The sequence below is a fragment of the Syngnathus floridae genome, chromosome 14, assembly GCF_059516105.1.
Source record: "Syngnathus floridae isolate MCC-2025c chromosome 14, RoL_Sflo_1.0, whole genome shotgun sequence".
Taxonomy (NCBI): domain Eukaryota; kingdom Metazoa; phylum Chordata; class Actinopteri; order Syngnathiformes; family Syngnathidae; genus Syngnathus; species Syngnathus floridae.
The window spans coordinates 1918792-1943851 of NC_142426.1; the positions used below are offsets into that span (position 1 = coordinate 1918792).

At 43.6% G+C, this 25060-nt stretch overlaps 2 protein-coding genes across 2 annotated transcripts in view; one reads left to right on the forward strand and one right to left on the reverse strand.

The window, feature by feature from the left end:
- The window catches only part of LOC148386929 (uncharacterized), an 18421-nt gene extending 1163 nt beyond the window's left edge, over positions 1-17258 (reverse strand). Inside the window, exons 1-49 of the mRNA XM_088396499.1 lie at positions 15547-17258; positions 13071-13202; positions 12936-12995; positions 12707-12783; positions 11408-11450; positions 10693-10764; positions 9662-9796; positions 9534-9578; positions 9343-9459; positions 9144-9209; positions 9013-9048; positions 8786-8848; positions 8664-8699; positions 8535-8576; positions 8374-8457; positions 8204-8248; positions 8062-8133; positions 7733-7777; positions 7610-7663; positions 7446-7509; positions 7212-7316; positions 6841-6990; positions 6755-6763; positions 6576-6665; positions 6331-6482; positions 6027-6099; positions 5843-5949; positions 5563-5746; positions 5224-5295; positions 5032-5139; positions 4739-4957; positions 4514-4675; positions 4265-4432; positions 4015-4158; positions 3704-3814; positions 3451-3629; positions 3300-3363; positions 3137-3211; positions 2723-2830; positions 2510-2617; positions 2287-2358; positions 2070-2198; positions 1771-1878; positions 1546-1701; positions 1362-1469; positions 1118-1255; positions 920-1036; positions 544-732; positions 60-343 (exon numbers count right to left, since the gene is read on the reverse strand). Of these exons, the coding sequence (XP_088252625.1) occupies positions 60-343; positions 544-732; positions 920-1036; positions 1118-1255; positions 1362-1469; positions 1546-1701; positions 1771-1878; positions 2070-2198; positions 2287-2358; positions 2510-2617; positions 2723-2830; positions 3137-3211; positions 3300-3363; positions 3451-3629; positions 3704-3814; positions 4015-4158; positions 4265-4432; positions 4514-4675; positions 4739-4957; positions 5032-5139; positions 5224-5295; positions 5563-5746; positions 5843-5949; positions 6027-6099; positions 6331-6482; positions 6576-6665; positions 6755-6763; positions 6841-6990; positions 7212-7316; positions 7446-7509; positions 7610-7663; positions 7733-7777; positions 8062-8133; positions 8204-8248; positions 8374-8457; positions 8535-8576; positions 8664-8699; positions 8786-8848; positions 9013-9048; positions 9144-9209; positions 9343-9459; positions 9534-9578; positions 9662-9796; positions 10693-10764; positions 11408-11450; positions 12707-12747 (4749 nt within the window). The 5' untranslated portion in view covers positions 12748-12783; positions 12936-12995; positions 13071-13202; positions 15547-17258. The remainder of the gene's footprint in view (positions 1-59; positions 344-543; positions 733-919; positions 1037-1117; positions 1256-1361; positions 1470-1545; positions 1702-1770; positions 1879-2069; positions 2199-2286; positions 2359-2509; positions 2618-2722; positions 2831-3136; positions 3212-3299; positions 3364-3450; positions 3630-3703; positions 3815-4014; positions 4159-4264; positions 4433-4513; positions 4676-4738; positions 4958-5031; positions 5140-5223; positions 5296-5562; positions 5747-5842; positions 5950-6026; positions 6100-6330; positions 6483-6575; positions 6666-6754; positions 6764-6840; positions 6991-7211; positions 7317-7445; positions 7510-7609; positions 7664-7732; positions 7778-8061; positions 8134-8203; positions 8249-8373; positions 8458-8534; positions 8577-8663; positions 8700-8785; positions 8849-9012; positions 9049-9143; positions 9210-9342; positions 9460-9533; positions 9579-9661; positions 9797-10692; positions 10765-11407; positions 11451-12706; positions 12784-12935; positions 12996-13070; positions 13203-15546) is intronic.
- LOC148386930 (uncharacterized) overlaps positions 13120-25060 on the forward strand; it is an 18315-nt gene continuing 6374 nt past the window's right edge. The window contains exons 1-41 of the mRNA XM_088396479.1: positions 13120-13300; positions 14523-14576; positions 15177-15266; positions 15347-15391; positions 15476-15520; positions 15611-15673; positions 16044-16097; positions 16778-16804; positions 17284-17352; positions 17490-17552; positions 17639-17674; positions 17832-17873; positions 18165-18242; positions 18357-18410; positions 18577-18642; positions 19175-19219; positions 19284-19337; positions 19434-19481; positions 19915-19999; positions 20093-20128; positions 20296-20466; positions 20619-20711; positions 20891-20974; positions 21343-21413; positions 21494-21682; positions 21780-21942; positions 22030-22119; positions 22188-22295; positions 22387-22481; positions 22580-22730; positions 22824-22934; positions 23068-23232; positions 23316-23402; positions 23537-23677; positions 23770-23868; positions 23949-24041; positions 24180-24319; positions 24400-24526; positions 24652-24732; positions 24829-24927; positions 25054-25060. The exon at positions 25054-25060 is cut by the window's right edge and continues 41 nt beyond it. Of these exons, the coding sequence (XP_088252605.1) occupies positions 13229-13300; positions 14523-14576; positions 15177-15266; positions 15347-15391; positions 15476-15520; positions 15611-15673; positions 16044-16097; positions 16778-16804; positions 17284-17352; positions 17490-17552; positions 17639-17674; positions 17832-17873; positions 18165-18242; positions 18357-18410; positions 18577-18642; positions 19175-19219; positions 19284-19337; positions 19434-19481; positions 19915-19999; positions 20093-20128; positions 20296-20466; positions 20619-20711; positions 20891-20974; positions 21343-21413; positions 21494-21682; positions 21780-21942; positions 22030-22119; positions 22188-22295; positions 22387-22481; positions 22580-22730; positions 22824-22934; positions 23068-23232; positions 23316-23402; positions 23537-23677; positions 23770-23868; positions 23949-24041; positions 24180-24319; positions 24400-24526; positions 24652-24732; positions 24829-24927; positions 25054-25060 (3491 nt within the window). The 5' untranslated portion in view covers positions 13120-13228. The remainder of the gene's footprint in view (positions 13301-14522; positions 14577-15176; positions 15267-15346; positions 15392-15475; positions 15521-15610; positions 15674-16043; positions 16098-16777; positions 16805-17283; positions 17353-17489; positions 17553-17638; positions 17675-17831; positions 17874-18164; positions 18243-18356; positions 18411-18576; positions 18643-19174; positions 19220-19283; positions 19338-19433; positions 19482-19914; positions 20000-20092; positions 20129-20295; positions 20467-20618; positions 20712-20890; positions 20975-21342; positions 21414-21493; positions 21683-21779; positions 21943-22029; positions 22120-22187; positions 22296-22386; positions 22482-22579; positions 22731-22823; positions 22935-23067; positions 23233-23315; positions 23403-23536; positions 23678-23769; positions 23869-23948; positions 24042-24179; positions 24320-24399; positions 24527-24651; positions 24733-24828; positions 24928-25053) is intronic.

Genomic DNA, 25060 nt, shown 5'->3' on the forward strand with positions numbered 1-25060 from the left:
GCTCATCCCATTTTCAGCCGGCAGAAAAAATCCAATCTATATATAAATTGTATACACACAAGGAGAAAGGAAAAGCCCGTCCAAAGGCTCCTCCAGCCAGGTGGGCATTGTGGAATTGATGGATCCTGACTATGAAAAGCCACAGCTGGCAAACGTGTCTCGCACACCACACAGCGGCTGATGTGTGATCTGATCTCATAGCCAAAGAGCGGCATCATGGGTATAGCCGCCGTGGTGGAGAGCCAGTAGGACTTGTCGTTCCGAGCCGAGTAGTGGCAGGCAGCTTTGTTGCAGTAGGAGAACGGCATGGTGGAAAAGATGGGCAAGCAAGAGCCAGCTTGACCTACAGACGAGCAAGGCGGGAAGGATATTTGTTGATTGGATTGATGTTCTGCAAAAACACTTACTAGCTCGACTTGATATGCTATAAAAAGAGCTAGCCACCCCACATTCCAAGAAGGTGCTCGTTTTCTAAATTGATGCCATTTAAAGCCAATGCTGCTTACGGATTGACAAGTGTCAATCATGCCAGAATTGACCCACCAAGGTCTTGAGTGTGAGCCTTCTCCTGTCCCTCCAGGTAGGCCAGACTGTAGCCGACCCAAAGCTGACTGGTGCCATCGGGGCATTGAGGCACTTGTACCGATTGACTATGAAGAACCAACAGAAAGCCTGAGCTTGATGTCCTCGCATAACCTGGTGCGCCTGGGTCACCACGTGGACCTGGGGTGCCTGGAGAGGGGATACGCAGAGTGTACAAAATCCAAGGACATCATCCACATGCAGCTGATGATCAAACAAATGGGCCTACTGTTTTTTTGTTTCGTACTGATCTAGTTCAGTGCTTCATGACGTAGTATTTTCAATGTCAGCTACAATCCTGACGACCTGAATGGATTGAATGAAATTTCAAAGTTACCTTGAGGCCCAACAAATCCTGGTTCACCAAAATCTCCTCCATCACCAATAGGACCGTCAATACCAGGAGGACCTGGGGGTCCAGTGATGCCCTGAGAACCAGTTGGACCCTTTGGTCCTGAAATGCAAGAGAAAAACAAAATGATTCTCAGACATACTACGTACGTATACGGTACATTGCAATAAATGAGTCTCTTGCCTTTTGGTCCGTTACGCCCGGGTGAACCCGGAGCGCCTGGCAACCCAATGGGTCCTGGGTAACCAGGTGGCCCAGGAGGGCCGTCTGGAGCCTTCCGTATGGGTTCAGTTAAAGAATCACCAGGGACACCCTTAGCACCTGCACAAGTGAACAGTCATTAAACAGTATGATCGAGAATAGTCTACGCTACAAAGAGTCCCAAAGATACCTTTTGCATAGCTCATGAAGCTTTTGGACTACTCACCAACATCTCCAGCTGGGCCAGTTACTCCTTTCCTCCCCGAAGGCCCAGGATCACCTCTCGGTCCTTTTGCGCCATCAAAACCTCTGGTACCGCGAAGGCCTCTCTCACCTATAAAGGTGCATTTAAGGCTCAAGGATACATAAGTGTAATGGATCTTTTCAATTACACTTGAAGGTGGTTTTACCCTTTGGTCCTGGAAAGCCTGGATATGACGAAGTTCCTTGATTTCCTGGATAGCCCTTGTCTCCTTTCTGGCCTGGAAGCCCAGGTAGGCCGGGTGGCCCCGGATCTCCTTTGTGGAAAAAGAGGCTGCCTGCTTCACCTTTCGGTCCAGCAGGCCCTGAGTAGAACAAGTAGAACATCAAATAAAATGATGGCAACATGCAGAATGAAGAAGACATGAACAGACCTTGCGGGCCGGGTGCCCCTTCAGATCCTGGATCTCCGACAGGTCCCGGCAAAGGCTTGTCACATTCTCTCCCAGGATAACCAGGTTCACCTGGAAAACCGTCTGGACCTATTGGAAGAATATGAAATAGGACGTTGAATTCAACTTTAAGTGTCAGCAAAGGCTGATTCCAGTTGAATAGTATTTCCGATATCCATTAGGACGCAAACCCATGTACTATATCTCATAACCTCCCTCAGATTATCTGTTTTCTTGATGCAATGGCATTGAAACTTATTCGTTTCATTCGTATTTCATACCTGAGTCACCTGGCGGACCCCTCAGGCCTTTTGGCCCGGGATAAGAGGGTCCTGGAGGCCCCGGCAGTCCCTTGGAACCCTTAGCTCCAGGATATCCTTCTGGTCCAGGACGACCTGGGATAGTTACTCCTTGAAAAACATAGGATCTATTTTTAAGAGATGTTTTAACTGAAGAACAACAGAATAGTGAAAACAAAGTTTTATTGATTTTTTTTACCACTTGCTCCTTTCATCCCTCTCGGTCCCCTTAGGCCATCCAGTCCAGAAAGACCGGGCGGACCGGGCAGTCCTTAAAAATGTCATTATTCATATATTTAGAATTGTAAAGAAAAAAAGGCAGGATTATCAAGACCCAAAAATACCAAAGTGCACAGCCGTAACAAAATACAGAATACCATGTCATTGTATTTTTCAGATGTTTCAAAAGACAATATAAGTACCTGAGGATCCAGTTGGGCCTGGTGGACCCAAAGACCCCACATACCCACTATCACCTTGAACACCCGGAAGACCCGGACTACCTGATGGACCAATAGGCCCAGGAAAACCTATAAAAAAAAAAATAAATCTCATCAACAATAATGGACTCCAACATCAACTATGACACTTAATTTGAAAGTAATTCACAAAGTAAACAGCCACGGAAAAATCACCTGGTCCACCATGTATTCCCGGATCACCAGGAGCTCCCGGCTGTCCAGGTGTTCCCGGATATCCCCTTGGACCTGTATCCCCTGGATCCCCTGGATCTCCAATCGGTACTGAATAAAAGAGACGGGGGTAGACGTTAGTGAAGCACACCCTGTATATTGCTTCTCTGCGCCATTCAATTCAGATTGGGTGGTAGCTGACGCATGGTGTGCTAGTGATTTGCATGTCTTCACTTCTAAGGTTTGCAGCTTTGGCATTTTTGTTGTACTGTACTAAAGGTGCCTTTCTTGACTTATTTGTAGTTTGACTCTGTCTGGTTGTTAGTGAGTGCAAGACTTTAAGGGATAGGGGTAAGAAAACAGCTTTCAAATACAAGTTTTTTTGCCTTTACGTTGACGACTATACTCAAAATTTACCACTGAATCCCTTCTCCCCTTTAGCTCCTTTGGGTCCGGGCCTTCCGGGATGTCCAAAAGACGCTCCGGGTTCACCTAGAAGAGTATTTGTTTGAATTAGTGAAAAAAGCTAACCAGGTAATGTGGTAGATGTTAAATACATTGATGACAGATTTGGATTTACCTTTGGCACCTGAAAATCCTGGAACCCCTGGAAGTCCTGGTTGTCCCTGTGATCCTGGTTCTCCCTGTATAAGATACAAACATAACTGATGGCATTACAACAGAATTATTATACACATAGGTAATAACTTCAGGTCATTTCGGATTCGTACCGGATCTCCATCATTCCCACTGTATCCCCTTGGTCCAATAAAACCTTTCAATCCAGGGTGCCCAGGATCTCCAGGTATCCCATGTCTTCCAGGTACACCAGCATCACCTTTAAATCCTTGTGAACCAGGGAAACCATCTGGTCCTGGATCGCCTTGCCTTCCTCTTTGCCCCTTTTCACCTAGAGAAAATGATGAACTCATCAAACTGATCAATCATTATCGATATCATTTTGCAAGCGGATAGTTTAATTGCCTATTGGTCCTGGTAGACCTGACTGCCCTCTTCTTCCTGGAGTTCCTGGTTCTCCCTTTTTTAAAATCACGAGTTTTTCTTCTCCGGGTAATCCTCTGGGACCACGTATTCCTGAAGGCCACAAATGGGGATTATACTGTGTGTGTGTGTGTGTGTGTGTGTGTATCACACACACACACACACACACACACACACACACACATATATATATGAGATTCTGTGGCCACTACTGGACATGGACTTTCGGTGAGGGCAAAGTTTCCAAATGATGCAGTCAACAGCAAGTGAAGTGAAGCATTTGTACGTCATACCTTTCATACCAGGATATCCTGTTTCTCCTCGGCCACCTGGTGGACCATCAAAGCCTCTTTCCCCCTGCTTGCCTCTATGACCTGGAGGTCCCGGCGGGCCTGGTAAGCCTTTGGCCCCATCCCTGCCAGGTAAGCCCAACTCACCTTAAGAATAAATCCCAATAACATTATCACTTCAGCAGGACCAAATAAGTACTCCCTTTTGACTGGAATTTAATTTCCTTTTGACTGTAGATTTGACACGGTTCACCTTTGTGTCCTGGCCAACCGTCATTCCCGAAATCTCCCGGAGGACCAGCAGAGCCTCTCGGCCCTGCTGGGCCCGGTATACCAGGAGGACCACTGCGACCCGGTGGACCCATGGCGCCATGACCCGGTAGGCCATTATCTCCCTGTGAGCCTTTTAGACCAGGGATGCCTACAGAATAACAAGGAACACTTGAACATGGGAGAAATCAAACCACGTCAATGAGTGGCTGATTTTCTCCTCCATCCTCACCTGTCACTCTTGGTCCAGGGTTTCCTGGAGGACCAGGTGGTCCAGGAGGTCCTGTTGACTCCCATATTGTACATCGCGAGCCTGGAGGTCCGGGAGCTCCACGATCACCATCAAATCCTTGTTCTCCTTTTCGACCTGGCCTTCCAGGTGGCCCTTGTACACCTGTGGATGTTGTCAAATATTTGAGACGCAGACTGATCTAAGATTTGGTATACTTCCACTTACCTGTAAACCCTGGGCTTCCTGAACTGCCAGGAATCCCCTTTCTCCCTCTAACTCCAGGTTTGCCTGGATGACCAGGAGGACCTGGCAAAGTATTGAACACATCTCCGGGGGACCCTTTCCTCCCTGGTGGTCCCGGTACTCCGGGAGCGCCTGGAGGACCATCGAGGCTTTTCCCACGACTACCAGGGTCACCATGATCTCCATTTATACCTTGTGGCCCTGTTAGGGATACAAGGTGTTACCTAGCTAAGATATCAATCATTTGTCAATGACATTGTTGTCTGCCTGACAACCTGGAGGTCCAATCCCTTCAATTCCACCATCATCTCCCTTCATGCCTTTCCGTCCTGGATGTCCCGGGGGTCCTACAATTCCGCCCCTTCCGGGTTCACCTGGAACGCCTACAAACATTAAAATGACCAAAGAGATTGAGTTTAAAAACTAGTTTTGGCATAAAGTAAGGTAAGTTCTGTCCAGTGTTTCACCTGGGGAACCAGGTTCTCCCTCAACACCAGGTGATCCCGTCGCATTCTCATGACAACAGACTGCAGGGTCACCTAATGATTTTCAGTGAAAAAATGCTTGCAATAGAAACAACATACATACATACATACATACATACATACATACATACATACATACATACATACATACATACATACATACATACATACATACATACATACATACATACATACATACATACATACATACATACATACATACATACATACATACATACATACATACATACATACATACATACATACATACATAGGTACCAATAAATCAGAAACATTGATTGAATAAGAAAAGTATTCAACCTGGCGGGCCCTTTCGACCGGGAATTCCTGGGGAGCCCGGGTACCCGTGATCACCTTTCATTCCTGCTGGACCCTGGGGACCTGGAAAACCAGGACCTGGGAGCCCCAGACTGCCTGGCAAACCTTTGGGACCACCCGTCCCTGGGTCTCCTTTGGGACCAGGTTTACCTCTGTAACTGGAACCCTATGAAAGTGCGTGAAGTAGTCATAGTTTTTATCAACAATGCATCAAATACTGTTAAGTCTTATGTATTTGCAGTATTGAAAGCATACTACTCACTGGTGGTCCAGGGACTCCTGGCAGCCCAGGAAGACCATCGATTCCTGGTTTACCCAGTTGGCCAGGAGAACCAGGATATCCAGTGTCTCCTTGGTTTCCCTTTGCACCTTTTATTCGTCAAAAAAATGTCTGATGTTTTTGGGGAATACTATGAGTGGTTCTTAACCATATTGGGCTTGCTCACCTTTATCCGTTGTGATAAAACCTTCCCCCTTTTGGCCCTTCAGCCCTTTTAAACCTAAGTATCCTTTAAAACCCTGCAATTACATGCAGGAAGTGTTCACATGTAAAAACTTGGTTGCGGGGCTAACATTAAAATGTTAACTGTAACAATTTCCATTTGAACATGCAATATAGAAACATTTTCCATCATCCCTCAGCGTGCCTTCATCATCATTTCCAAAACTTAAGCCACTACAGGCCAGTAATATTATCAAGTAATTCATGTATTGAGCACGGCTGTCTATTGGTTATCCCATTGTCCTCACATGAGGTCCGGCAGGACCCTCTTCTCCTTTTAGTCCTGGGTCCCCCTTCATCCCTGGAGTTCCTGGTAATCCTGGAGGTCCTGGAAAACCAGGCTGACCAGGCGGACCAGGCGGTCCATGAGAAAATGTACAATTACAAGCCCCTTCACAGCCTGTGGGGATCATTGGCAAATGAATGCTTGTGCATTTTTCTCTCTCAGGACATTTTGATGGTTAAAAATAAAATTTTTTAAAAAAGCACACACCCTTAAGTCCTTTGAGGCCTTTTATTCCAGGAGGTCCTCGGGGTCCATTATCACCAGGGTCACCTGGGTGACCAGGCTCACAAATGTAGCCTATGGAATCAACCAAGCACAAAATGTAAGACACTGTAATGCTGTCAAAGACACATTGGAGATGTTTTAAAGAAGGGGATGGTACTCACCTCCACATCCTTCGTGGATCAAACGTAAAGCACAGCGTTTTAGATCAGATATCACAACCCAACTTACAAAATATAGCATTTTATACCTGGAGGACCACGAACTCCGATGACACCTTTACGTCCGCGTATTCCTTTTCTTCCTTTTGGTCCTAGGACTGGATTGATTAAGCCACCTGGCTCTCCTTTAAAGCCCTTAGGACCCGGGGGTCCGCTTGGACCAGGCACACTCAGCCCATCTAGGCAATAAGACAAGGTAGATGAAGTCAAAGCAATCGTGTTTTTAACAGATCCTTTTCTCTTAAACCCCAAAAAATCAAAATGATTTTTTAAAACTCCGTCGAAATCCAACCTTCATCCATCATCATATGTCGTAAACAGACAATCGAGAACGCTTGTAAATGAATCGCATACACAATGTGGCAAAAAAAGAAGTCATGACCAGGGAGAAACTTCTTACCTGTATATGTTAGTCCTTTTGGGCCAGGAGGGCCACGTGTGCCCATTAATCCGGGATCACCCTCTAATCCAGGATTTCCAGGATATCCCTTTTCCCCTTTTGCTCCTGTGTACGTATATAATACAATATCGTGAGAGAAAAGTCACGCAAGCACGGATGGGTAGAACATGCAAATTCGACACACTGGTTGCCCCACCGTATTTACAGACAGGCAGTATTTCTGGTAAATCTCACCTCGAAGAGTAGACCCTTTCAAATACGTCGTAGGACCAGGAAACCCCCGATCTCCATGGTCGCCCTTTTATAGTGGTATGAGTGGATGAGATTTTGAGTTTGATTCCAATTCTTTGCAGCCTGTAATCATGTTGATGTTGAAAACATTTTCAAGGTAGGCTTACCTTTGGTCCAGGTGTTCCGATAAGACCCGGAAGCCCCCTTTCGCCTGGCAACCCCTAAATATCAACATATACGTACAAGATGACCTATGGAGATTTTGTTCATTTCGATATTGCTAGTTGTACCTCAGGTCCCACTGGTCCTGAAGTTCCAGGTGATCCCTGAAAACCCTAAAAAGAAGAACAAAATAACATTTGAAGTATCTTTGAGTGCATCCGGTATACACAAACGACAAGAATACAAAAAAGGGCACTTGTAAATGTTTCCACAGAGCAGAGAGAATACGTACGTATGTGCCAGGCTTGTTGATGCACTATTCAAGGAACATGACTAATTCTAATGTTGTTGGATACTTTCAAATGACCGCAATATCGATGCTCATTTCTGTCTATGGCATTCCATTTCCATTGTACGTATATCAGCATGAAGCTAATTTCCTGTGTCAATGACTTGCCCGAAGTCCAGGAAAACCAAGAATTCCTTCCTCTCCTTTCATTCCTTGACTGAAGAAGTCTTCTTGACCACCCTTTCAAAAAAATACAAGTCATAGTCATGATGTTACATTTTTTTGTCTGTGACGGAAGATTTGAACTCACTTTTTTGCCCTTTGGTCCACATGGTCCAGGACGACCTCGGTTTCCCTGAAATACAGGCAAATCATTGATATTGCTGAAATGATATTCATCCAAGTGATCTAAAATGGCCCGAAGGATTCACACACACACGCACACACACACACACACACACACACACACACACAACACACCTTGTAACCTTTCGGTGCGAGGTAACCCGGGGTCGGCTCAATGATTTCTTCTGGTCCTTGTGGACCGGGCGGGCCTTGTTCACCCTGGTACAGCACATGGAAGGAAAGTAGTGAAGATGTTTGCAATACACATTTGCAAATGAATAGAGTAGGTGTCTTACATCATCTCCTGCTGCGCCTGGCTGTGGTCTTCCAGGGTCACCCTGCACAAAGACAATTTTGTTCTATCCTATTGGCTATATGTGGATTAATGATCTTCTCTATTATAACATAGAACTGCAATGACTCACCGGTGGTCCTCGGAGACCTTTATACCCTCTTGAGCCCTGAGTGGAGAAGCAGTGGCGTTAATGACCGCTAAACAGCAGCAGTATTCATGCTGCAGTTATTCTATCAAATCATATTTATTAACCTGATCACCAGGTGGACCATGAGCACCTGTGTAGCCTTTTGGTCCGGCGACCCCGTTTTGGCCCTGAATGAAGAGGAGCAAGATTTCCAAAGGGCACTTCTTGTATTTGATTGTCACACCGGTGAAATGTCATGATGAGCAATGGAATATTTTGGAGAGTCTTCATAGTCCTCCACTTTAGAATTTTCAATGTAATATTCAATTGTGAGGCGAATATATGTACGTACAGGTAGACCCGCATCTCCTTGTCGGCCGGGATCTCCCTGTAAGAATAAAACCAAATAACAATCCAAATGGTGCGAATGGAATTCATAGTAATGATGAGATGATCTTATAAGAATCAAAGAAGAAATCTTACAGGAAGTCCAGGAATGGAATCAGTGTATAAGGGTTCTCCCTTAACTCCTTTTGGTCCAGGAAATCCCTGACAAAGAGAGAAACAAGGATTTCATACTGGCTATAGAATACAGTAGATTGAAATGCCAGAACTCCAAACTCCTCCCTACCTTGCTAGAGTGCATGTTTTATTTTGAAATGGAATCACATTTTCTACTCACAGGTGGCCCATGCAGACCATCCAGGCCAGGAAAACCGGGGACACCAGGTTGACCCGGAGCCCCCGCACAGCCGTCCACTCCAGGCAAACCAGGCTCACCACCTGCTCCAGGGTGACCCTAAAAGGTGTTGTATCCAGTCTAGAAATTGTAGAAGTGACAGGGAGTGGGGTCCTCAACCGGTCTTGACTTACCAATGAACCTTCGTGACCAGGAAAACCTGGAGGCCCAGTGTTGCCCTAAAATGTTCAGGAAAGAAAAGTATGATAGATTACTATTATCATGATACAAAGTTATAAATTGAATATGATGACAATTTTACCCGGGCTCCTTTAAGTCCTTCCGGGCCTGGTGATCCCGGTGAGCCCAGCCTGCCTTTCTCTCCAGGTGGCCCCACACTGCCCCATGATCCCATTTGCCCGCGAGGTCCTTGCTTCCCTGATTTCCCTGGAGGTCCCTACAAAGAAAACAGGTCACCCTGGTGGAGCATGTTTTGCTTCATTGTAATCTAATATAGTACCGATGTATATTTGTTTGACTTGAATTGCTTCTTTGAATATTCTGGCTTCCTCACACATATACAACAACAACAACAAAAAACATGCATGTTAGGTTCAGTGGCAAAATGGAATGTTCTCCTCAGTTATCTGGTCCCTTGCGCAACACCTGAGGCCTCAGTCGAGAGCACTAAAGAAAGGTGAGCTTTAAAAGTACTGGGCCTCTCTCTTTTTATTGATCCAAGGCATACATGTATGTACGTAGTTTGCATAAGAACAAACAGAATAAAATCTCATAAATAGTGAAACAATCATCACATTTACTGCCCATTCAGTTGAACATGAAGCTGTCATTGTATGAATGGCAACAGGTTTGCTGTGCCGTTAATTGTTAAATGCCACTGGCATTGAAAGAAAGACAAGGGTGTAACTATTATTTTGGAAGTGGGAGGTCCAAATGTGCTTTGATGGGAAAAGGATTATCTTCTCATATGATGGCCGAAGAACAAATGGAATATTACTGTGAAACTCTGGTTGTATTTTTTGCAATGGCAGCAAAGCATAAGTAGCCAGGTATCGACATTACGAAATGTCCATTGGCAACGCGAAACAAAGTCCTATACTTCCTTCTTTCCAGCAGAGGACACTAAAGATCACAAACTGGGCCTTCTCTATAAGAGCCATCAAAAATGTGCTCATCATGTGAGAAGTGTTGGCTAAAATATGTATCAATGTAGAACAAAGATGTGGAAATCCTCTCTTTACAAAAAAAAAAAAAAGAAACTAATGAAATTATCTTACAGGAACTGTTTAAGTGGTGATTAATAGTGGTGGGATTGATTAACAATCTTCTTACCCGTGCACCTTTGGCAGGAAGACACTGACATACAGAACAGTCTCTGCCATCACATGGACCTTCAACATTTCCCTGAAAAAAAGACAAATCTCAATTACATTGGATGCTACTGATTAGTAAGCGACCATGTACATACGTACGTATTTGTGTGTGCATTATGTAAACGACATGGCTGTCAAGCAGCGACCTCACATCAAAATCTGTTTAGGACCTTCCTCTGGATTGTGCAGTTTAGCTTCTGGAGAAATGCCTCCAACGGGTCAGCGTTTACCAAATAAGGACCCTGACCTTGATGAGAGCGTTTGATCTGAATCTAAATAGTTTGAGAGGCTGCTAACAAAACCACTTGGCACCTCCGGAGGCAGACGTTTCCCACCCCAAAAAGACGCTTTTACTGCTCTGGCAAATACTGTGAAATGTTTTGGCAACAACGCAAAATATTTGGAGGAGTTTATAGATTGAGAAACTCCAAGCCATCGCAACGTAAATGCAGCTGACATTAACGAGAAGAGATGATGCGAGGAAAAGTGTCATGGTTAGTTCCACTATGCGAGTTATACCACAATGCAATGTGGCTGCAATATCCAATGTGGTGATAGATAGATAAAAAAAACAAAAAATGAAAAAAACTGCAAACACATTAGCGTGCAAGTGCCGCTGTTCTATTGCTGAACATTTTTGCATTTACAGAAATGTCAAGTGGACAAATTCTTACCGCGTTAAGATGCTGTGCAATGACAAGCAGGACAAGGAGCCAGCTGCAAAATAAAATGGATTTACAGTATTGTATGTCTTTTGGCCAACAGAATCCAAGACAACTCATTGTCCTTGAGTTCTTTTCCAAAACTTTGTTGAATATGCTCTGATTGAGGCCACAAGGTGGGTAGCGTTGGCTACATCTGCCTCATTGTGAACACTTTAGGCACTCATCGAATGAATTAGACTTGGGAAAAACCAAATGGATTCATTGCCTTTGCGAATAGAACGTTTTATAAAGTATATCAATTTGAGGGCCGGTTTTCAGTTCATGCAGTTTGCAGATGTGTTGACCGCCTGCGTAAACAGTCCAGAAGTGTGTTTAGGATGCTTGTGATATAGTCTAAGCATCTTGGTGGGGTAACAACATATAAGCTGTCTGACATTCTTTTCTTTTTTATTTTTTTTTACCAATCCAAGTCACAATTTCAGCACAAATGATCTGTGATTCATCATAAGACTTCCTACCAGAAATGAAATTTGAACAAGCTAGCATCAAAACTAGCAAAGTTGCGTGCTGCTTTGTTCTAGATTCTGCCATATTACGCCAGCCAGCCAGCCACTTGTTGCTTGTCAGAAATCACTGAGCGGGATTAGTTGCAAAAACAAAAAGACTACAAAGGAAATTAAGCAGCACTTCAACACTACAATGCAGATTGATACTGTATTTCTGTCCTGTATTTATGATGAAATAAAAACCCTAACCCACTTAAACAACATTAAAATCATCAACAGATTTGTGTAAAAAATACTTCTTATACTTCATATACACAAACACACACATATATATACATATAGATTAAATGTATGTGTATCTACATACTATATATATATATATATGTGTGTGTACACACATATACATATATACATACATATATATATATATATATATATATATATATATATATATATATATATATATATATATATATATATATATATATATATATACATATATATATATATATATACATATATACATATATATATATATATATATGTATATATGTATATGTGTGTACACACACATATATATATATATAGTATGTAGATACACATACATTTAATCTATATGTATATATATGTGTGTGTTTGTATATACATATATACATATATATACACATATATATACATATACATACATATATATACATATATATATACATATATATATACACACACACACACACACACACACACACACGTTTTTTTCTATTTATTGTATTTTTTTTTCCAGAAATTTAAAATTTGATCTCACCTGAGGGCACACCATGTCAAAGCTGCACATGAAGAGCTCATCTTGGCTGGTCAGGTCCGAGAACTCAACACTTCCACCTGTGACAAAGACACAATGCTGCATGAAATCCTGAATGGCTAGAAAGCCTAAAAGCTTCCTTAGTTGCAGTACATAAAGTCAAAGAAATGCATTAAATGTCACCCTCATCTCATTACAGTAGTCCCCATTTCAGAAAGTTCATCACACTTACCCGAATTCAGACATCCAAAGTCATTGAAGGCAAGATGATGTCCAACAAGATGCAATCTAACTGGGAGAAGTAAAAAAAGTCTCATGGTCAGATGAGCTGGAGCTGGTAGTTTTCAGCTCGACGTCATCTGAGCACCTCCCCTCTCTCAGGGTCACGCAATCCAGAAGCATGAAAATGAATGTCACAGCAGCGTGCATGGTGCGTAGCAGTCGCAGCATCAGGGCGAGCGGGCGAGGATCACTCCTGACGACTCGTTTTATGATTTGGCTGGAGATCCAGTGAGAGGAAAAGAGATGGAAAGAAGAGGGTTGCTGCTTCCTCTGATCCTAATTGCTGTGCTGCTGACCCACGTCGGTGCCAAGAAGGTAAGAATACGTATTTGGCAGCCGGAACAATAGTTGGCTAAACTTCATACCAGAGCAAAAGAAACGTTTTCTAACTTTTGCCAAACGTCTATTCCCTGTTGCCTTGACTTTTGGTGTGCCTGCCAACATCTTGTATCCTGACGAGAAGAGTTTGTTTGTGTGACTGTAAGCATTTCAGAATACTTTGTGGCTCACCATGTTGGTGGGCCTTTGTGTGAGAGCACTTAAAGGGCAAAGGACAGAATGCTGCTGAATTGAACAAAATACTTTGAAGTCCTCTGAACCACTGCTCCCTTGTATTGAATGTGCAGGGGTCAAACTCAGGACCGGGGGCCGGATCTGGACCCGCCACATTATTTTATGTGGCCCATGAAAACAAATGTTGTACAAGTTACATGATTCTTGCTCAAATCTCCTTAAGTTAAAGAAAAAAAATCTTCAGATATTGCGGCATATGGTCCCCTTTTATCTATTATCTTTGACTTGGGGTTTTAAAAGGAGTTATTCATTCGTAAGGCCATGGGGCGGGGATAACTCAGGTGGTCCGCAAAACAAAAGAAAGAATCCCCAACAATTCCTCAAAAATGCTGGAAAAGGGATGGGTACAAATATGGGAAAAGAATCTTAAAAAAAAGAAAAGTTCATTATTTAGTCTGGCAGCTGGGAGGGTCAAAGCATATTTAAGGGGGGGCACTGTCCCCCTCTAGCTCTGCCACTACTGAATTGGCGCAGCATCAGGAGCAACTTGGGGGTTGAGTGTTCAGCCTACTACTCATTCATGGGGGCCTTCCAAAAAAAAAAAAAAAAAAAGTTTAACACTGCTCCTTGAAGGAGTCAGCATTTCAAATCATGCCAAATAAAATCAAGCTTTTAAAATTAGACCAAATTCATGAAGTTTCTTCCATGATCATCTCTCTCAATACATGAATTGGAAATCACTGATCAAGCTTGTAGAAGCCATAGAGGCCAAAGTGGTATAGCAGTAGCTTGCTGGGCTCCACTTCGATTGAGCAAATGCTGAAGATTCCAACTCCTAACACTGAGTGTGCCATGGAAATTGATGGCTCACTGTTATTGGAAAAAATTGATCCCATAAATCCAGTCCTTCCCTCCATGACTCCACTCAAACGCATTGATCGCCTGCCTATATGAGCAGATTGGGCTTGCAGAGGCAAGTGTGACACTGGACTGACTACTGTATACAGTATGTTGTGTGTTTCAGTGCGTGTGCAGCGGAAAGTCACCATGTCACTGTGAAGGAGTCAAAGGCAACAGGGTGAGTGACGCATTACATTATTTCATGTGGGTCATATGTGCACGGTAAGTTACTGATGATGATAACAGACATTTGCTAAACACAGGCTTGGAGCCATGACATTTCCAAGGACTAAAACCTAAAAAAAAGGGATTAAAAGTAATCACTTTTTTTATACATCTTAAGCATGTTTAAAGCTATGCAATACACACACAGACACACACACACACACGTACACAAACAGGAATTAGCTTCTCAACATTCTTGTTTGCTACCTTATCAAGAGGGACCAGATGGAGCCATATACAGTACAAACTAAAGTTCCCTTTTAAGAACTGCAGCTGTTACTGGGAGCATTTCATCGTTTTTATTTGTACTCAAGAGCAGACATAGTAAATGAATCAAATCAGTAGAAGAATAATCCATATTCTACCCCGCCCACAGCTGGTAGAGTAGCTGCTTATAACATTTCTTTTTACCTCATCACGAGAGACCAGATGGTGTTTTTTTTTCATTTGGATCCATTCATCTCATTTCTATAACGCTTCAATGAAAGGCACGGATGCGCTGAAAAGCGTTGGAGTCAATTTGTTATTGAATTTCCCAAACGATCCCACACAGGGAGACAGGGGTCTTCCAGGAAGTCTCGGCCCTCCAGGACCAGAAGGCCACAGGGGAATAAAAGGTCACGCTGGGCCAAACGGACTAAAGGTACATTTCGTTCCTAGCAATTTCACATCACTGTAATTCCACGTCAAGAGCAGAGTAGCAACGGTTATTGTGTTCTGCAGGGCAACACTGGGCCTGATGGGCCAGTTGGCCTCGTAGGAGACCCGGTAAGAAAATCAAACACAGACTTGTTTCCGTTTACTAGACATGTAAAGTTGGAATAAGTCCAATGATTACTGTATGTCTTACAGGGTCCTGAAGGCAAAGAGGGATTTGCAGGCTCGCACGGTTTACCGGTGCACTACAACTCTTGTTTATTTACCTCAAGTGTTGTGCTGTGTTTGTCCACAGATAGATTGGCCGTTAATGCGTTTCTTCATTCATAGGGCATTCCGGGTCTGCAGGGCCCACCTGGGGAACCGGGGGCTCCAGGGTGCAATGGAACAGATGTGAGGAAGTGTTCACGTAGCACCATGGGATGGTTTCTCGGACAAGGAAAATGAAACTCACTTGAGTCCAGTGTTTTGTTTAAGTTGTTTCCATTGAATTTGGTGACAAATTTCATACACTCATTTCAGGATATTTGGCTGAAATTTCTGGATGAACCAAAAATGCACCGTCATTTTTATTGTCAGATGAAACTAAGAGTCACTGATCACTGTTTTGTACAACTTGCTTGTCTTTAGCAAGGAGCTGAAAAACAAACGGACGAGGTGAATTCTTTGCCTTTCTGTGACCAGTGTTTCTACGTATCTCTGTTCTGGGTGAACAAAGCTAAAGAGTGGCACGTGAAAGCATTTGAAAATGTTTTTGTTTTAGGGAGAAGATGGATTTCCTGGTGCTAATGGTGTCCCTGGACTGGATGGACTCCCTGTAAGATGACAACGCAATTTATAGAGTTGAGATACCTCTGAAGTCGAACAATGTCCTCAGCATTTTTTGCCATTTGTTTACAGTAGATACGTACATTTTTTGAAACAAACAATTTGAACTAATCATGTCACAATAGTTTTTCCCTGATCTATTTGATAAAATGACTCTATAGCGTTTGCTTTTTGGTGAACATAAAAAGCAAGACTACAGAGGATTGCATCATTTTCAGCCCAGGCTAGGCTGACCTTGTTGAGTTGGCCTACGTCCTGCTTTTATCTTCTTTCAAATCTGCACAGTGCAAAACAATTGTGTGCTGCCATCCCGTGCCCAACCCAAAATCTACACAGCCTGCAACAAAACAGTCTTATATGTAACTACGCAATGTTTGATAAGACTTCTTTTTGTTTTCTTCACACCGATACCGGCACTCACCCGCCAATACTGATGCCAAGTATCAATATCACTAGTACTTTTGATTGATAGAATATCAATTAACACAATCATCATTTCATTGTCACAATGTATCGCAAGCAGCAAAATGAGCGCCAAATTCCGCATTGTCCGACTAAAGAGCTCTCAGTGGATCATGGGTTTTCCATGACACCATAGTTACTTGAAGACTGCCGCCATCAAAGCCTTTATCTAGTATTGAAACTTGACTCCTCGTTTTTAATTCACAGGGTCCTCCGGGTCCTCCTGGACCAAAGGTAATAAAATACATGCTGCGCCAGCTGAGGTCAGTTGCTAAGCACTTTTTCTACAAGTGTTTATTTAGGTCGGAAAAGAGTAAAAGTGCCCAGGACTGCCCTTTTGGAAGTTTCTTGGCAGGATCCTGCCTGATGTACCCACATTAAAAAAAAAGATGGAAATTATAATAACATGACGCGGCACAAACAGGTGAGCCTCCCCGAGGTCCCCGAGCTAATTTTGGAACACGTTCGAGTGGGACCAATAGCTTGCTTCAATATTAGCTTAGAAATTTGCTGCTGCTACTACTACTGTACCTGAATTGCCCTTTCAATCACACCTGAAGGACCGACCATATTAAGAAGGAAACCTACTGCTGCCTGTTTATTTATTTTGTTATTTCTTTATATTACACCTAATCTTGTATTATTTTGTATATGTTTAATAAAAACATGGAAAAAAAATAGAAATTTGAACAACCTTTTGGGCATTTCTGCAGGGTCAGTCTGCAGTGTCAGTTGGGGCAATTCCGGGGCCACCAGGACTTCCAGGGAGAACAGGAGTACCGGTAAATGTTTTCCTTATACAACAAGAAAACGTTCCGATTTAACAACATTCAAGGGTACAGACATAAAATGACAGTATGAACAATTTGAGGTGATCTTACAAATGGACGCATATTTCTGTCTGGGATCAATATATTAGGGAGCGCCAGGTTTCCAGGGAATACCTGGGCCACAGGGAGACTCGGGATCTCGTGGACCTGATGTGAGTAAAATGGTTACACTGTGCAGGATTAAAACATCACAAACTGTGAATTTGAAGTGATGACTTTTATTTATTTATTTTAACAGGGGCTTCCGGGCCCTGCAGGGCTTCCAGGGTCGAAGGTAAAATTGAATATTTGTGCCCAAAAAGCTTAATCTGTTACTCTTGAGCCTTTTGTTTAAAAAAAAAAAAATATATATATATATATATATATATATATATATATATATATATATATATATATATATATATATATATATATATATATTTGTATTTTAGGGTCAAGGAGGCATAGGTATTCCAGGACCAGCTGGACCAAAGGTAATATATTTTGAAATACTAGATACTAGTAATAGATGTCATAACGCCGAACACAGGTGAGCAAACGGCTACCACTCAAGTGATGTCACTAAAAATATTGCAAAAAAATAAACAAGAATGCCCCCATTACAGTAGGCCCTTGCATACTTGCAGATTCATCATCATTTGAGTTCCCCAACACTTAAAGAGGGCATCAAAAGCATCATTAACTTGAAAACGTTCTGATTTGTTTGAATCAAATCTCATTGGTTGCATTTGCCATTAATAAGTCATATTCATCTTTTAATTTAGGGGAGACAAGGCCCTCCAGGCCCACCTGGACCACCAGGTCGCATCAGGGAGTTTTTCACTGAGAGTCTCGTGTTAAAGGTGAGTAAGTCAACTGCACATGATTTACTTGTGCATTATTTATTGCACGTTGGGTGTGGAACTACAAAAATAAGCCAGATCGGCAATAAGGTACGAATGTGACTTGGTTGTCAGGGAGCAAAAGGAGACCCAGGGGATACCGGAGAAAAAGGTTGCAAAGGTTCTCAAGTAAGTTCTTCTAGATACCTATCTAAATCTGTGTAGTGGTCTCGATATTCATTCATTCATTCATTCATTCATTCATTCATTCATTCAGTCATTCATTCATTCATTCATTCATTCATTCATTCATTCATTCATTCTTTCATTCATTCCCTGAATGATATTTTCTCAGGGAGACCCTGGTGATGGCTACCACACAAAAGGAGCAAAGGGAGATCGAGGTCAAGTGGGTCCAGAGGTATACAATATGTACAGTATAGCTCTTTTTTTTTGCATCTCTTTTTATGCACGTAGTATCTACATTTCTATATGAACATGCGGTCCAATATTTCATTTAAAAACATAGGACAACAGAGGGCAGTAGTGTGCAGCAATAACGAAAATGGGCTACGTAAGGACGTTTCATGTCACGTGCCATTGAACGACCGAGCATTAGACTGAAATATTCTTATTGTGAATTTGACGTTTTTGAAGGGTGTCTGTCACCTTTGCCAATATGAGCAAGAATGGGTTGACAGCAATACTGTTGAGCCCTTGCCGCTCCTGCACGGCAGCCTCTGTGAATAATGCAACAGAGGTTCTCCCCAGTCGCAAGCGGTTGCTGCGTTTATGATGACTGGCATGTAATGTGTCCGGACCCAAAGAACTTTAATGGGAAAAGAAATGAATGGCCACCGGCGATGCCATGATGTCGTTCGAGCAAACAAAGGGTACTGAACTGATCGAATGCATGGACTCAATGTCCTCACTGGACTTAATTGTCCTTGCAGGGAAAGCTGGGGAAGGATGGTGAACCTGGACCAGCAGGATTTATGGTAGGGATGCTATTTGCACAGATTGGTGTTATGGCGTTGATTAGAACATATTGGGTGTGTTTAGGGAAGGCCTGGTCCCAGAGGTGCGCCAGGATATCCAGGGGAAACGGGAGGGACGGTCAGTAATCGCTTCTTTTCCCTGTAATGTCATTGCAATTGTTGATGGGTTGGCATGTGGTTGATTCAAATCGATCACACCTCTCTGTCATTTTAGGGTGCTAAGGGCGATCGAGGTCAACTTGGTCAACCTGGGGAAACAAAGGTAATTGTATCATTCGAATTTATAGTACGTATGTACGTACGTATGTATCGGAAGTAGTCCCCATTGTAGTTCCCATTTCAAACAGTTCCCAAGTCTTGTCAAATGACAATATATGTACTGCGGTTATTAAAAGCCCTGTGGCCACTGTGGCTCCGTAGCTTCAGCCAGCCGAGCCAATCAGGTCATAGGCAGAGAAACTAATTGTCAGACGGCTATTATGTAAATAAGCCCCACTTATACAGCGCTCTCACAGAGGCAGATAAAAGATTGGACTCGGTTGCTTCATTTCACACTCCACGCTTCCCAAAGACCCAACTGTTTGTATAGAAGTCGTTAAAAACTTCATTTCCCATAATATGGATGGCCCCTTTAAGGTTCATCAAGAACTAATGAGAGCTGTGGGCTGCTTTTTAAAATGATTATTTCTTTGCAGATACTGGGACCCGTGGATGGCCTGCTGAAAGGATACATGGGAGAACCAGGTGATCCAGGCCAACCTGGACGTACTGGACGCCAAGGTGAATGACCATACAGTACAGTAATGTAGTAACTGCAAACTTGCTATGAAAGTTTTTTCTGATTTCTTTTCTTTTCTTTTCTTTTCTTCCCAGGCAATATGGGATTTCCTGGACCTGATGGACTGCCAGGTGTTTACCACTTAACCAAGTTTACAATACATGGGCAAAAGTAGTGGGACACCTGCCTACAGGACGTGAAAACATTGTAGAGCTGCCTTTTGCACTCACACTTAAGGGCTGTGTTCCAAAACACACGTAAACATTCCTAATCAGCAGCCACTCAACTTTTTGTACAGGGGGTTCATCTGATCGACAAGGGCCACCAGGTCCTGATGGTTCTCCGGGTCCCAAGGGAGATCCTGGTGACCCGGGTGATAACTATCCAGGCCCTTCTGGTCCAGAAGGAGATCCTGGTGAACCAGGACTTCAAGGTGATCAAGGCCCACCTGGACTACCTGAAGACAAAGGTCTGTGCGTGCAGATGTTTTGAAAATGCTCAATGTCGCTCCAATTTTGTGCACTGTTTGTTCAGTTAGTGGTAACCAGGTTGGAACGGTGTCAATATGAACTGGACTATTGAACAATGATTTTAGGTGTTAAGAATTCCTGTTGTTTCCAGGTGAAAAGACAATTCTCAAAGGGCTGCCGGGACTGAAGGGTGTCAAGGGTATGCCCGGGCCAGGAGGATACGACGGGATGTATGGAATCAAAGGTGGGCAGAAACACTGTTGAAAATGCAAGTTGTTGAATTGATTTGCTGATGGCCACCTACGTACGTATAACCAATGGCAGTTTATATGCCAGGACAGTTCACAATAGTCTGAACATTTTGAAGTCAATTAACATTCCAAAAGAAACTTTTCAAATCATTCCCGTGGCTGCTTTAAACAGGGGAGAAGGGCGAGCCCTGCGTTGATTGTGTGAAGGAAGGTGTACCAGGCCCACCAGGTCGGCCAGGGCCGCAGGGATTACCTGGTAAGAGTATCGAATCATCGTCAAAAGGAAGTCGCGAGGCTCAAAGGTTTGATCGAAAATAAAATTAGATATCACTTATTCATTTCATTATTTTCAAATGATGATTTTAAAACGAGTTTGAACATGACATTTTGCAGCTGCCATCTTACAGATGTGCCTTTGACTGTTGTTCTTCTTTAGAGTGAAAACGAGTTGATACTACATAAATCTGACAATTGCAGCCAAACGACGTCCTCGATTTCACCTTAATCAACAAAATCCTACTACAGTTCATCGATGAATTGCTTATTATGCCATCTCCAGCCAAAACCTGAATATAGATGCTAATCCTGCAGAAATGCTCATATTCCTACATGTACATTGTTCAGGATTTAATCAAGGACCAGGAGCTAAAGGTGACTCAGGTTTCCCAGGAAGTCCGGGCTTGCCTGGAAGGCCGGTAAGAAAAGTTGTATCTGGGGGAAAAAAGGATTACATTTCTTTTTTTTTATGTTAACATACAGTCATTCCTCTGCCAAGGGTTCTATTGGTATACCAGGTGTACCAGGCGTCCCTGGACAAAAGGGAGAGCCGTTTTATGACTTCAGACCAGGAGAAAAAGGGGAGAAAGGAGACACGGGACATATTGGCAGGCCTGGAAACGATGGCCACCCTGGGTCTCCAGGACGGCGAGGTCTCAAAGGTGTCCAGGGCCCTCCAGGGGATTCGGTGAGAACATTTGGCCGCAGAAATCTTTCCAGTTTTTCTAACGAATAATAACCGGAGCAATTTCAATCACATTATTTCTTCTTTATCCACGCTTTAGTTTAGTAGAGAGGGAGCAAAAGGTTTTCCAGGTCCATCAGGGCTTACGGGGAGACCAGGACCACAAGGATACCCTGGAGCAGAGGGGTATGGGCCTGCTGGACCGCCAGGAACCAAGGGCAATTTGGGGGTACCTGGGTTCCCTGGGTCACCTGGATTTCCAGGTGCATAAACATTTGGATATGAATGCAGAAACCCAAAAGACAAGTAGACATGCTTATCAGATCTCCTCTCTTATCCTACCATGGTAGGCCAGAAAGGAGAGCCAGGCTTCATTCACGCAAAAGGCCTTCCTGGACCACCTGGGTTTAAAGGTCAAGAAGGATTACCAGGAAGGCCAGGTAATGTATCCAGGAATATGCACTAACTGGTGAAAGTGCCATTCACTCTTAAACAAACCTATTTCCAGGTGTTCCAGGCACTCCAGGTTTCATAGGCAGGCCTGGCTTCCCAGGACAGAAAGGGGAAAGAGCAGATGACGCATATCCTGGACCACCAGGGTTCCCAGGAGAGAAAGGTTGTTTACATGCCCCGAAATTGTAACATTATAGCCATGACTTGGGCTACAACACAAACTATAGAACTAAACATATGCGTGTGTTATACAGGTGACAAGGGATTGCCAGGAAACCCAGGTCTCCCGAGTATCGGCCCTCCTGGTCTGCCAGGTCGACAAGGCCCTCCTGGTCTTCCAGGAGTGAAGGTCAATAACAAAAGTAACCTTAAAACTGCACAAATACTGTAGACTGTGTTAACACATTGCAAACAAAGGCTCGGTTTTCTTTCTAATGTCATGTTCAGGGCGATGGTGGTTATGGACTGCCAGGACCGAGCGGCCCACCAGGCCTTCCTGGAAATGATGGTGCTCAAGGGCCTGGAGGAGATCCTGGACTACCTGGCTCACCAGGGAATCCGGGATTACCGGGAAATCCAGGGTCATCGGGAGAAAAAGGTTGTCAAAGACTCTTCCATATATAAAGAGGAGGTTGAAATCAATCAAATCAATTCCTCCATTCATTATCTGCTGTTTCCATGTTATGTTTAGGAAATAAAGGAGAAATTGGCCCAGGGGGACCAAAAGGTAGTAAAGGCTCATGTGAGCCTCTTCCTGGACAAGCGGGGCCACCAGGACTAGATGGCAATCCGGGACTGCCAGGTAAGTGTCCTCCTCCCAAAAAAACAGCTCACAAGTTTCTGGGGTTTTTTTTCCTACTTTATAGTATCTTTACAATACTTCTGTGTTCACCTGATCACCATTTTGTTAAATGGCTTTACCTTCCCTGTCCTAGGACCGGATGGGCTGCCAGGTGAAAAGGGAAACAGAGGATTCCCTGGGTTTGGTAAACCTGGCCCTCCAGGTGAACCGGGTCATCCCGGGCCAACGGTACCAGGTCCTCCAGGGGTTACTGGACTCAAAGGAGTTAAGGGACAAAATGGCCTACCGGGCCAAATGGGTATGGTGATATTTGACACCAACATCACAAACCACTATGAAAACTTACTTTTGATTGTTTTTAATCTACTTGGGTTTTCTCAGGAGTGAGAGGAGATCCTGGACCAGATGGATTACCAGGATACGGACCACAAGGATTGCCTGGAATTATAGGACAACCAGGGCAAATTGGTATACAAATGAACACTTGACTTCACAAACAGCTTGACCTGGCTTCTTAATCCGAGTTGAAATCATCACAAGGGACATATAAAGACAGCGCTCATGCGACCTGCATGGAATCCTTTTTGATGGATTGTTTACAGGTGACCCTGGTCGAGCTGGAAACAAAGGTTCCTCGGGCCCTCCAGGAATGACTGGGGACCCAGGACCCAGGGGTCCCCCGGGAGCTCCGTCGCCACAACCTATAGAACGTACTGGCCCCCCAGGAGACCCTGGCCCACCAGGTGACTTCATTTACCAATTTACTGTATGAAATGATGTGACATTTGATGATTCCATGCACAGTAAATAATTCTGCTGTAACTGCATGCACCAGGTGAACGTGGAGCAGTTGGTCCCTGGGGAAATACTGGAAATATTGGAACAAAAGGACCAAGGGGAAATACTGGAGCACCAGGGAGGCCTGGGGGAAGAGGTGTATTTCCCCACCTCATGTTCAATGCATACAAACGTGACAACAATACTAATTTTGAGAATGATATGTGTTACGTCCAGGTCCACCAGGTGACCCAGGTATTCCAGCATTCTTGAAAGGAGTACCTGGACCCCCCGGGATACCAGGAGATCCAGGCCTCCAAGGCAATCCTGGTAAGCATAAACTGTATGTATAAAATGTATGCTTTCATTTAATACCTAATCAGGTGCATCTAATATTAAATTCATTTGTAAACTCGGTGTCTGGAATTAGATCTGTACTGTTGTTAATATACCGTAATGCTCAAATAGGATTAAAGGGACTAAAAGGAGGTCAGGGAGTCTCTGGAGAGCCTGGCACAATTGGGGCTCCAGGTCCAAGGGGGTACAAAGGAGAACAGGGAGAACCAAACTATGAGGCGTACGGCCCACCTGGACCGATGGGACAAAAGGTGAAAAAATAAGACGTTAGACTATTTGTCCGGAATCAAATGTACGTCTCAACAAAACAAATCATGTTAATTTTCTTCAGGGGGAACCAGGATTAAGCAACGCACACACAATGAAGGGTGCAAAAGGACAGCCTGGTACTGTTGGAGAACATGGTTTACCAGGATTTAATGGACTCAAAGGGGAACCAGGACCCAAAGGACAAAATGGTCTGGCAATTTATTATTGGCCTTTATGTCTTCTAATATCCATCCATCTATCCATCCGTTTTCTGTACTGCTTTGTCCCCATGGAGGTCGGATCTACCTTATTTTTCCCAATCCTGTTGTACCAGGTTCACCTGGATATCAAGGACCAAGAGGTTCAGATGGACCTCAGGGAAGCAAAGGACGGCAAGGACCCAATGGACCACCAGGCAAAGTCCATTGAAATGTCTTAATAGGGAAGAATGCAACAAAATGAGTCTGCATTACATTCAATAGTATTATATTTTGCTTTTGATGGTTTTTAGGTACCCAAGGCCCACCAGGTGGTTTTGGGCCTCAAGGTCCCAAAGGCAATCAGGGACAGGATGGCATCCCCGGACCACCAGGAGAGAAAGGAGATACAAGTGAGAGACAGCAAATTGTCATTGTCTATTTCTTAGACAATGCTGTATTTTGACATGCACTGAAACGCAAATGATACTTTCTGTGTTGCGTCCAGTTGAAATGTTCCGATTCTTCCTCGTATACAGTTGTGAT